Source organism: Micromesistius poutassou (assembly GCF_964030765.1).
Source record: "Micromesistius poutassou genome assembly, chromosome: 13".
NCBI lineage: Eukaryota > Metazoa > Chordata > Actinopteri > Gadiformes > Gadidae > Micromesistius > Micromesistius poutassou.
Window position 1 is genome coordinate 12,333,095 of NC_140283.1, and position 11,911 is coordinate 12,345,005.

At 49.4% G+C, this 11,911-nt stretch overlaps 1 protein-coding gene across 3 annotated transcripts in view; it reads left to right on the plus strand.

The window, feature by feature from the left end:
- The window catches only part of dusp8a (dual specificity phosphatase 8a), a 40,770-nt gene that overhangs the window by 15,857 nt on the left and 13,002 nt on the right, over positions 1-11,911 (plus strand). The window contains exon 1 of one of the 3 annotated variants that reach the window (XM_084477756.1): positions 10,505-11,524. The exons of the other annotated variants lie outside the window; for them this stretch is intronic. Within the exon in view, the coding sequence (XP_084333882.1) occupies positions 11,392-11,524 (133 nt within the window). The 5' untranslated portion in view covers positions 10,505-11,391. Of the gene's footprint in view, positions 1-10,504; positions 11,525-11,911 lie in introns of those variants that run through there. 3 annotated transcript variants of the gene reach the window in all.

Below are 11,911 nucleotides of genomic sequence, written 5' to 3' on the forward strand. Positions count from 1 at the left end.
CATATTTATACTGCAGTAAATTACTTCACTGACTTGGAACCAAGGTTTGGTGCCCTTTAAGTTTGTGTGTGTGTGTGTGTGTGTGTGTGTGCGTATCGTGGTGATCAACAGAAGCAGTGCTTGTGTGTTGGATCCGGCTCTACTGGGATCAGGGCCTGCTAGTTTCCCACCATCTATTACTAGCATCTTATCAACATGCTTGCTCAATAGATTTCGCCATAGTAAACATTAGTTTGGCTTCTATTTGTTTGTCACGTTAGGCTGATATTCTAGTCTATATATTTTATAATCTGTAATCATAGATAATGGTTTTATTACCACTTTGTTTTTACCTCTGTTCTCTAGCTTAAGTTCAGAAAAATAACAGATTAATGCATTACCATGAATTGCATTCAATGTTACGTGAATGTCCTTACATTTGAGCAGGTGACTTATTGCATTATTATATTCCATGTTGAAGGAGTGAGGGAATGCCTTGAAGAGTGTAGAGGTGTTTGCCTGTAAGTCGCCAAACAGGCTGGGTAATGTACACTTACCTATAGTCCCACGCTGTCACTTGATGACACACACACACACACACACATACACACACACACACACACACACACACACACTCTTACATATACAGGCACAGGCACACAAGGAGTAGAGTTGATGGCAGTAGTAACAGTAACAATGAGATGAAAATCTTTCTTCTGAGTTTTTCTGTATTTCTTTGCACCTAGTTTTGATGAATGTGTGTGTGTGTGTGTGTGTGTGTGTGCTCACACATTACGTAAACACAATTACAGACGTTGAGGTCATGGCTCCGATGACATCAGGTTAGGGTGTGACTGCACCAACAGCAGTACAAAGGTTGTGTGTGTGTGTGTCTGTGTGTGTGTGCACAGAAGCTGAAAGGGTGAGGTAATTTGTGGGCCTTACATTGTGGCTGTTTAAAGGGACCCTGCTGTGTGTGAGCATGTTGCACCTTAATGTCTGCATACGTATGCATCATGCACAGGAAGTTCTGTAGCCCTTTGGTTTGTGCACTTAAATACAAAATTTGACATCACAAAATTTGACAAGAAAAAAGTGTTGCTTGCGAGGCTGTTTAGGAAGACGCTGTGCCCATGAAGGAAGTATCTTATCAGGGAAGTACAGAACCCCGCTTAACAGCCCGGTGACGTCTGCAACCACACGCGCACGCGCAAACAAAGATATGCAAAGCAGTATTAGTATGTAACATGTCTTCTTACGACCGCATGACATCAGAGGGAGGGACCTGAATCTAATAGAATTAATCCTCTTTCCTGTCACACTCCCTATCTATTTTTCACATGCCGGGCGAGTTTTACATTCAAAGAATCAATCAAACGTGTTTGATCCTTTTTATTGCAAGTTCTTGCAAGCATTAGACTTGGCGTGTGAAACACCACCTTGGAACGTCCCGGTGCTGCCACTGGTGTCTCTGGATCGTTCAAGGGACAGAGGTCACACCGGTCACTCTGCCGTACTCACCTCACCCCGGCGCTCTTCCTCTCTGCAAGCAGCTCCATTTCAGCGGGCTCTGGCAGATCAATAATTTCATTGAGAAGGAGCCAGCCCCGCCATTAGGAGGTGAGCTCACCTCCCTTGGGGGGTGAGGGGGGGGGGGGGGGGGTGTGAGGGAGATCTGCCACAGCATTCTCAATGAACCCCCCCCCCACCACCACCACTTTACCTCCATCCATTCATCCTCAACCTCCCCCTGCCTCCTCTCCTCCTCCTGCACCTTCACCACGCATCTTATCACCTCTCCCTCTCCTCTACCTCTCCTCCACCACCGCCACAAATCCCCTCTTATCACCCCTCTCCCCTCCTCTCGTCTTCTCTTATCCCCCTCATGCCTCCTTTTATCACCTCTTATTCCCTCCCCTCCCCCCATCCCCTCTCCTCTCTGCACCTCCTTTCCCTCCTCCCTCCACTTCCTGCCCTCCTCCCCTCTCCTCTCCTCCTCTCTCCTCTCCTCCCCTCTCCTCCCCTCTCCTCCCCTCTTCGGTGATCCCAGTGTTGAGAACAGAGCTCTATTTATAGTCTCCGACTCCTGTGGTCATCACATCTGGCGCCTCGGAGCCCTCTCTCTCTCTCTTTTTTTTCTTGTTTTCTCTCCCTCCGTTTCTTCCTCTCCCTTGCTCCTTCTCGCTCTCTCTCTCTCTCTGCAGCCCCGCCCCAGACAACCCTAGAGCAGCATAAAGGTCAAAGAACGGGTCTCATAGAACGCAAATGACATCACCCCCCCCCGCCCCCCCCCCCCCCCCCCGTAACAGGCTTTAAGACCTGACCTAGCACAATGACCCAATGTGCTGTTCCGTCTGTCTGCACACCCATCAGAGTGTAGGTGTGTGTAGCATAGCATGCAGCTTTTTGTAAGGAAGGTTCCAATTTGATGAGCTAACCCGCATAGAATGTTGTCATGAACTTTCAAAACATGCCTGTTGCGTGTTTTGAATTGCGTCCCTGCTGGGATCAATAAGACAATGATGCAGCTTATCTCGAATCCCATCCATGCTCCAACTTTGATGTCTGAAAACCGGCTCACAATCAAAGTGCACACACACATGGGGGAGAGGTCTGCGTTGAGTTTTGTTTTATGTAACAGTGCTCTGTTTCTGCTTGTGTCCTTAGACGTCTCATTTGCCTCACATGATGAGCCTGATGTCATTTCCCCTCTCTACCCACAGACCTACAGAAGTGTGTGTGTGTGTGTGTGTGTGTGTGTGTGTGTGTGTGTGTGTGTGTGTGTGTGTGTGTGTGTGTGTGTGTGTGTGTGTGCGTGTGTGTGTGTGTGTGTGTGTGTGTGCGCGTGCACGTGTGTGTCCAACTGCCAAATGTTTCCAGCATGACGTGATCTTGCTCCTCCTTTTCTTCCTCTTAAACACAAACACACACACACACACACACACACACACACACACACACACACACACCTCATATACATATATGGTCTGGGACACAGGGTGAAGTATATTGATTCTAGGTTGCATAGATTACGATTGCAGCTCAAGATGGGCCTGGAAAATACAGAGGTCCAGATCCTTGTTCTGTGTGAAGAACTGACTAGAATAGACCGTGTAAAAATGTTAAATTCATTTAATAACAAAATAACAATGAAGGATTTCCCTCCATGTAAAGAATCTTTTCAATTTTGTTAGTTTCCCCCCTTCTGATTATCAGCATGTAAAAGACCCTGGAACAATGGCTCCGCTACGTCACTGAGAAACATCACTGGCTTTATTTCATAGTAATGAAACAATATCGGTTGTTTAGCAGCCATCAAAAAATCTGTACGAAATGGCTTTATCTTTTTATTCTTTGAGTGTTTTTTTATTGAACTTACTGTTATATACGATTAAGTTATATACGAAAAATATGATCACTGCAAAACCGATTCATACAGCATTGTGGTGTAGGATGATAATACTAATAACAACAGGATAATTGCCTACACATTGGGACATTGGGTGGGGCTGAACCCACTCCCATAGTGGCCTGGATAATCCTAGACCGTCCGGTGTATAGCATCCGTCTGCAGAGCGTGCCCTCGGAGTCCTCCAGAGCATTCGGTGTGTAAGGCTTCAGGCATCCCAGGCATCCAGGCCTTGCCCTCGCCTGCGTTTGTATGATTGACCAGAAATAGTTTTGTTTAAAGTGTTACCTAGGTGTTGTCAACACGGCAGGTCAACAGAAGATGATCCTGAACAGCATCGCTGACACATGCCCCAAAGCATGCTTCTGCCGAATTATTTTTAATTTTACCCTGAACTTCAGGGTTAAATCAAAACCGAGCTCAGTAGCTCATTTATCAAACATTGGCCCTGCACTGCAGGGAAGGAAACCAATTCATTATATTCATTTTTCAATATGTGACAATCTAGCTGCATAAATATCCATTCCAGTGCCTATTTTTAAAGAAGCATGACAATGATTAGAATTACCTAGTAGATATTGACACTATGGCCAAATCCCATTTGTCTGAACTACACCCTCCCACTCATTCCAGAGGCACCGCTTGATGAAGTGGTCCCCGCAAAAATAACAGAAATAAACTGCAAAACGGGACAGCCCTACATCACGAGCCAGCATCCGCACTCACTCTGTTGGTAGGGTAAGGGTTAGGGTTATGGCCACATAATCTGTGGCCATCTGGAGGGAGAACCCGGTACTACCACTAATGTAGACTCAGGACTCCCTAGGCCATGCAAAATGAAGGGATAGTGTGGATAGCTAGGGGGGTAAGGGTGTATGGGGACAGGGCTTGCAGCTAGGTGGGTGTAAAGTTACACACTTTGAGCAGAGACCTTTGACACACAGACGAAGGGAGTGGACATTTTCCAGAGGCAGGACAGGGGCTTGACAAGTGTGTAACAATTAGAGCTGCTTTATCCGATCCCGGCCTGGCCAGAGTCCACTGGATTCCTCTCATTCATAACCGGGACACTGAAATCCTATTTCATGGCGACCTTTCACGGAACAATAGCACATTCCTGTTTACTGATGTGCGATTAATCTCTGGCCCACCTTGGCATGGCCTTCTCCGGTGTACCTCTGTTGTCGGTGCCATGATGTTGTTCTTCAGGCACGCCATCCCAGCCGTGTCCATCAGATTTTGGATCGCACCTCAACCACAGAGATATAATCTATGCAGCTATGCTTTCTTGGCAGTGTACACCCACGCCATCCCTTCTCTACTTATACACATGTGTTTTATGGGTGTTTTGCTCACTCGTTGATAGAACTCATTGACCAAATTATACTATTCTACAGATTCACTTCCAGCCGTGTCCTCCCGAACAGCTTATTCTTCTTAGGCCTCCTCACGAAGCTGGAAGATTTTCCATCTCCCGACGCAAACAGGCTAAATTTGGAGTGGAAGCCAAGGCCCCCTGATTGAGGAATGCTGCCGTTTGTCCGCATTCCAAATTCCGAGATCACTTCCCTCCTCCTCCTCCTTCTCCTCGGACGTCTTCGGTCCCATACGAACGCATGGCGGATAAATATACACGTCCCTCGCGAAAAAATACACAGACATGCGTAGACGGAGGCACCCTTGGAGCCCTCGAAAGAATGTACTTCCCGTGGTTGTGTAAGCCTTTCCTGTTTAAGATAAGTCCGGGTGACATCAGCCTTCTCGGAAGCTTCGCACACACATGGACTCGCTGTGTTGTCGGCGGAACACAGGTTTGTAACCTTCGCTAAGCGGGAAAGATTTTGTTCCAGGAAAAAGTGGAACACATCAACAAACCGGATCAGATAACAACATGAGTGGGCGAGGGGGCGAGGCTTGGCAGGGCAAGGCCATTCATTCATTTATTCATTCATTCATTCACCCACGGCCGCTGCGACAGTGTCCTGAGTTCCTCTTGTCGTCGCATCACTGCATCGCTCTCACTCTCTCCATTGTTCTCCCGGAGCTGGCTTACTGATGTCACTGGCCCATTGTGGAAGTCACACACACACACACACGCTGACATACACATATGCGCACGCACGCACGCACGCGCACACACACGCACACACACGCACGCGCGCTCACACACACACACACACACACACACACACACACACACACACACACACACACACACACACACACACACACACACACACACACACACACACACACAATGTGTTCTGATCTTGTTTGAAAGTACATCATAAAGGTTTTGATGTGAAAACCAGACCAGGTTTTAAGACGATTGTACATTATGCTTTTGCATAATGGGCCTGTGAGAAGCCCATAGCGTTTATTCTCTCAGGAACACGGGCGGCGGAGGAACACGGCCGCTGCTGCCATGTGCTCTTCAGTTCGCTGAAAACTCCCCAAAAAGAGGGAACAAAAGAAAGGCAAAACAGATGGAGGAGAGGCTTCTCCAGCATGTTTGACGCCTGGCAGCGAGGTGTGAGTCCTGCTGGGCCGCTGATGAGCTGGGAGCTCGTATCAACGGAGCACGCCCAAAACACACTCGTACTGCGCCATATGTGACGGGCACAGTCGTGTGTGTGTGTGTGTGTGTGTGTGCGTGTGTGCGTGTGTGTTCCTGCTCATCAGCAGGGGGCTGATGAAGCTGCAGTTCAGTAGAACGTGTCTCTCACCCTGCTGGCTGTGACAATCCAACCCCCCCCCCCCCCCCCCACTCCACACCATACACAAAACACCACGCACAATAACGGATGACTAGGGGGACAATAAAGTTGGTTGATTTGGTTGATTTGGATCATCACAGCCTTTAGTGTCTCCGACATTAGCATTTAGAATGAGAAACCCACATCTGCCATGCTCCCATGGAGCTGGGCGGCCGCCCTCCACCTCTGGGGAAATCAGGCCAGGGAAACATGTCCTCTTCTTCGCGATAGATGCCTTCGAGTTGAAGAGGCATCTATCGCGTTCTCCCTCGCTGTCTTAACATCCTCCAGCTCCGTCTCTCTGACCCCTTCTCTGCACATAAAATTTACAGACAAACACACATGCATGCACACACACACACACACACACACACACACACACACACACACACACACACACACAGCTACCACACACATTCCCCATTCATATTCACAGCAGAAGACACTCACACTCTGTCTCAAATGAGCATTCACTGCGTGATCAGCAGTAATGAATTCACATGCAGGCGTGACACGCACACATAATGTATGCAGATTCCTGGCGGAACTGTGATATTTAGTTATTTCTTTTTTGGATTCTATGTTATTCGGAATACATTTCAGTGTGTGAGTGTGTGTGTGTGTGTGTGTCTGTGTGTGAGAATGACATTGATTGGTACAGCAACCCCATATAGATCCCTGAATATGCTGTGAGGTGTGAGACTCTCTCCCTCTAGACACACACACACACACACACACAATTGAACACATCAAACACACACACACATATATATATATATATATATATATATATAAACATATATCACACTCGCATGCACACGTGTATAAATACATATCTCACACACACATGTATATTTTGGGGAGTGGGTTATCACCCATGCTATAATCCCCCACCCCCCAAAACCCCCGGCCCCCAGCCATGACAGCTGTCCTCTCCTAGAAGCATTACATCATGTAAGAGAAGCCCTGTCACTGATCCCTGGCAACCAGCACCACCAACACATACAGATAAACACACACCTGCGGACGCACACACACACACGCACACACGCACGCACACGCGCACACACACGCACACATGCACACACGCACACATAGCTGCGAATGCACACACACAGCTGCGAACGCGCACACACAGAGCTGCGAACGCATACACACACACGCACACGTGTGCGCGCGCGCGCACACACATACACACACACACACACACGTGCGCACACACACACACACACACACACACACACACACACACACACACACACAGCTGCAAACGACACACACACTCGGCTGCGCACACACTCATGCACACGCGTGCAGGTGCAGTGTGCACCTCACACACATGCACGGATACATTTGCTGTTAGTGCGTGCGTGCGTGAGGGGTGACGTGTGTGTCTCTTCTGGTGTCCTGACAGATGATCGGGTGGAGGCAGGTGGCTCTCCTGTCGCTGCCCGTCTCCCTCCACCTAAAAATACTTTTACTACAAATATCTAATCTTGACCTCATTACACTGGGTGAGACACAACAGTAAGACACACACAAGCAATGACATTGGAGCATATTTTCACTTTTGTTGTGAATAAGAGTCTTACTGCAAGTAAGAGTTTTATCATTCAATTCATCATTCAATTAATATGATTAGAGAGAGGGGGGGGAGGAGGAGGAATAGAGGCAGATAGAGGGGAGGCGAGAGGGGGAAGGGGGGAGAAAGAGAGAGATAGATGGAGAGAAAGGCATGAAGAGGGGAAGATAGTCAGGGTGAGGGGAGAGGAGGAGGGGAGAGGGGGCTTGTACAGAGAGAAAGAGAAGGGGAAGAAGAGAGAGGGAGGGAGGTAGGGCGGGGAACCATGTGTCTGAGTGTGGGGGCTTTGTTTGCTTGTCTGTGTAGCTGTGTGTTGTGAACATGGCGGTAGAGGTGTGGAGTCACACCTAGACACAGCCCTGGTGGAGGAGGAGGAAGTGCAGTGGCGCCAGATGACCACTAGTCGGCCAAACCTGCCCCTAGCAACAGCACAGTACTAGATATAGATCTCAAGGTGTCGAAAACAGGTTGAGGTATTGAGAATCAAAGTGTGATCAGGTTGGCTTTGGTGTCAATTTGGATGCTGAGAGAGAGAGAGAGAGAGAGAGAGAGAGAGAGAGAGAGAGAGAGAGAGAGAGAGAGAGAGAGAGAGAGAGAGAGAGAGAGAGAGAGAGAGAGAGAGAGAGAGAGAGAGAGAGAGAGAGAGAGAGAGTGTCTGTCATGTGCAGCACACAGCTGTGCTGTTGTGCATTTGCATTGAATGTGTGTGTGTGTGTGTGTGTGTGTCTTTGCATGTCTGTGTGTGTGTGTGTGCATGCATGCGTGTGCGCAATGACATCATCTCTATGCTACGCCCCCCCCCCTTTTACCCCAACCCTTACTCCCCTCCCATCCCCAACGCCCCATATTCAATGTCAGTGCGCTCATCATTCCAAACAGCCTCCCCCCCCATCTCCGGGCCGGGGCAGCTGTCAGGGCTGGGGGGGGGGGGGGGGGGGTGGGGGGGGAAGGTGACGTAACGTAGCGGTGTCATCCTTCAAGGCCCACCTCGCTGATCAGATGAGGTCACCCTGACCCAATCTGTCCCCGGCCCCGTAGACCGGGTGATGAGGACGAGACGGGCGACGTCATGGCTTTGTGTGTGTGTTTCTGGTTGCACCGCCGCATGCCTGCTGTTTGTCTTTCCAGGGTTTTGCATTACATCATCACGTCACTCTAATCTCAGAGTGAATTAAACCAGAGTGCGTTCCGCTAGGATGGGTTACGCCGGGCTGTGGGGTGGATGGGAGCCACTCTAAAGGGTTTTTATGCAAGGCCGTTTATTTCACGTTGGACTATGGACTCCTCCTGGTCACACATTGATGGACTCAGGGAGGGTGAAATGATGTTAGTAATATTAACAATAACAACGATAATCACCCAATATTTGATCCCTTGAAGCCTTACCACTCTGCTGGCTATACTTAGTACAATGAGCTTTTTGCTTAAACTATTCCGCTACTTCTCTCTCTGGCTTCTATATTTATGCACTTGAAAACAGCATGCTTACTTTGTGAAGTGTATGAGCACAAATGATTCTTGCCCTTCATCTTCATTTTTCTTCATTATCTTAATTTTTGTGCTCATGAGGCTTGGTACAAAAGTGGTACAAAAGCGCTTGGTACAAATCTGTGAATGTAATTTCAAACAAAAAGTATTGATTATTATTATAATCGTCATCATCATCATCAAGATATCGTCTGCTGTTTTATGAACTGGTTATGTAGCCTCAATGTCGTAGTCGGGCATATTGGAATGCAAAGACGTAAACAGGCTCAGTTCAGTTCCCATTTTCAGACCCAACCTTTCTGAGGTTGAATGTTTTCCATTCCATAGTAACAGGAGTCTAGCAAGCCAGACGGAAGATGGCTGTAGACCACTGGAATGTTTGGTATTCCCGTACCTCTTCCCTCCCTTCATGCCTTTCTTTAATCCTGTCCATGTCTTCATGTCTGCCCCTCTTCACCCCTCTCTATTCCTCTCCTTGTGTCCTTTCCTTCCTCTCTGCTCTCTTCTCCTCTCCTCTTTCCTCCACTCCTCTCTTCTCCTCTCCACCTACCCCCTCTCCCCTCCTCTCTTCTCCTCTTCTATTTCCTCCTCTCCACTTCCATCCTCTCCTTTCCTCTCCTCTCCTCTTTCCTCCTCTCCACTTACCTCCTCTCCTCTCTTCTCCTTTCCACTTCCCTCCTCTCCTCTCTTCTCCTCTCCTCTTTCCTCAAAGACTGAAAGATGGTGTCCAAACACAGTGTGAAAGACAAAAGCCAGCACAGGAAATGTGAAGACACACACACACACACACACACACACACACACACACACACACTTATTCACACACACACGCACAGTTTCAGCACAGTGACACAATCTTAATAATCTCCTGCCAGCGCACTAAAGCATAATCATAGAGTTGTCTGCACTCTTCGCCTCCTTTTAAACATGTTTCCTGCTCAGTCAACCCAACAGTATTTGCATCCGAGGGTGGACCTGCATTGACGATAAACGATTAGTCCCGTCCACAAAGAGATTCCTGTCCGTCAAACGCGTGACACAAACAGGTATTTACTCTGCAGCCCGGAGGAGATTGCAGGAGCCTTGTTCGAGCGCGCTCCTGGCCACCTTCTCTCCCTCTCTCTCCCTGATAGAGGCCAGTCCTGCAGCCAGACCCCTGAGGTGGCCGCATAGTTGTTGTGTGACTAAGGAATGTGGTTACATGCCTTACACATGAGCTATGACCAAGTGCTCGCTTCGCAAGCGAGGGCGGGGGAAGGGAGAGGGAGCGATGGGAGGGAGGGGAGGGAGGGAGGATAGTGGGGGGGGCTGAAGAGTCTGAGCTCACGGCAAGTGAGATCATTCACCCCGGCGCGCGACAGGAGAGAGTGCAGCTCCGTCATTCTTTCTACAGAGAGCGAGAGAGAGAGAGAGAGAGAGAGAGAGAAGGGAGGGAGGGAGGGAGGGAGGGAGGGAGTAGAGGGAAAGGGAGGAGTGTAAGCCGGCCAGCCAATGAGAGAGGAGCAGAGCAAAAAAGCAGTAACAGAAGTGTGCTGCTCTTCACAGCGAATGCGAGCACACAAGCAGAGAGACTTGACCCAACCACTGGCACTCCGTAGCGCACAGCTGCCAGGCAGAATACTGCTGGATCTGACACAGACCCCTTGAACGCTTGCGTCTCTCCGTAGCCGGCCATCTGTCTATCGCTAGCTTTTCCCGTGCCAGTCCATTCTGCAACCCGGCACAGCATTGTTGAAGACAATAGCATTTTTTAAAGGAATTGCACAGGGTTTGTTTGCCGCTTTCGGTGGTGTTGCTGTGGGCAAATCAGTGTCCGGATGGACGCATTGAGACGCTTGTCAACAGATATCTGGAGATAGCCGTACTTCATCTTTCCACTTCTTGCCTCTGTCATCTCATTGGACGTTGGACCTCTATCTGGAGTAAGGAAGACTTGCAACAACCAACCAATCATTTTCCTGGTAGACTTCCACTTCACTGATAGTTTGGCCGAAGCTTGACCGAACTTGACCGAACTGCAACACTTTGTACTCCTCAGTACAAAGTGTTGTCTTTTTTGTGGGAGGGTGGTAACGGTGGCGGGAACCCAGAATCCAACACCCCGTTGCGACTGTGCCTTTGGACAGCAGCTTCGAGAGAGAGAGTGTGTGTGTGTGTGTGTGTGTGTGTGAGCGCGTATGGTGTTCCGGGGGATGCCTCTGGATGTGGTGATAGCCCCAGCTGAGGACTGCTTCTGGCCTGAGCTGCGGGACTCCGACATGAGGCTGAAGATCCGAGTGCGGCGCATGAAGGAGGCCAGGGAGCTCCGAGGTGGGTACTGCTGCTACCTTACCTGGCAACAAAGAGCCCAGGTCTGCTGGGGGGGGAGGTGGGGGGGGGGAGAGAGACACACAACAAGCGTTTGTACATGTTGAGGACATGGCAGCAGTGGGGGGGGGGGGGGGGGGGGGATTCGGATAGGGGGGCTTGTACCTGCTGATCCCTGGGGATGAGATAATGGGGAAGGGGTGAGGTGGGGGTGTGTGTGTGTGTGTGTGTGTGGGAAGGCGGTGTGTGAGTGAGGTTGGGTTGGTGGGGGGGGCAGATGAAATAGGATTCAAGGCCCAGGTGAAGCTGCTACTGTTTGAACTGATCACAGGCTGTAACCGTGTCTGCGGCGCTGGAAAGCCCCCTGACCCCGGGCCCCGTAACAAAGGT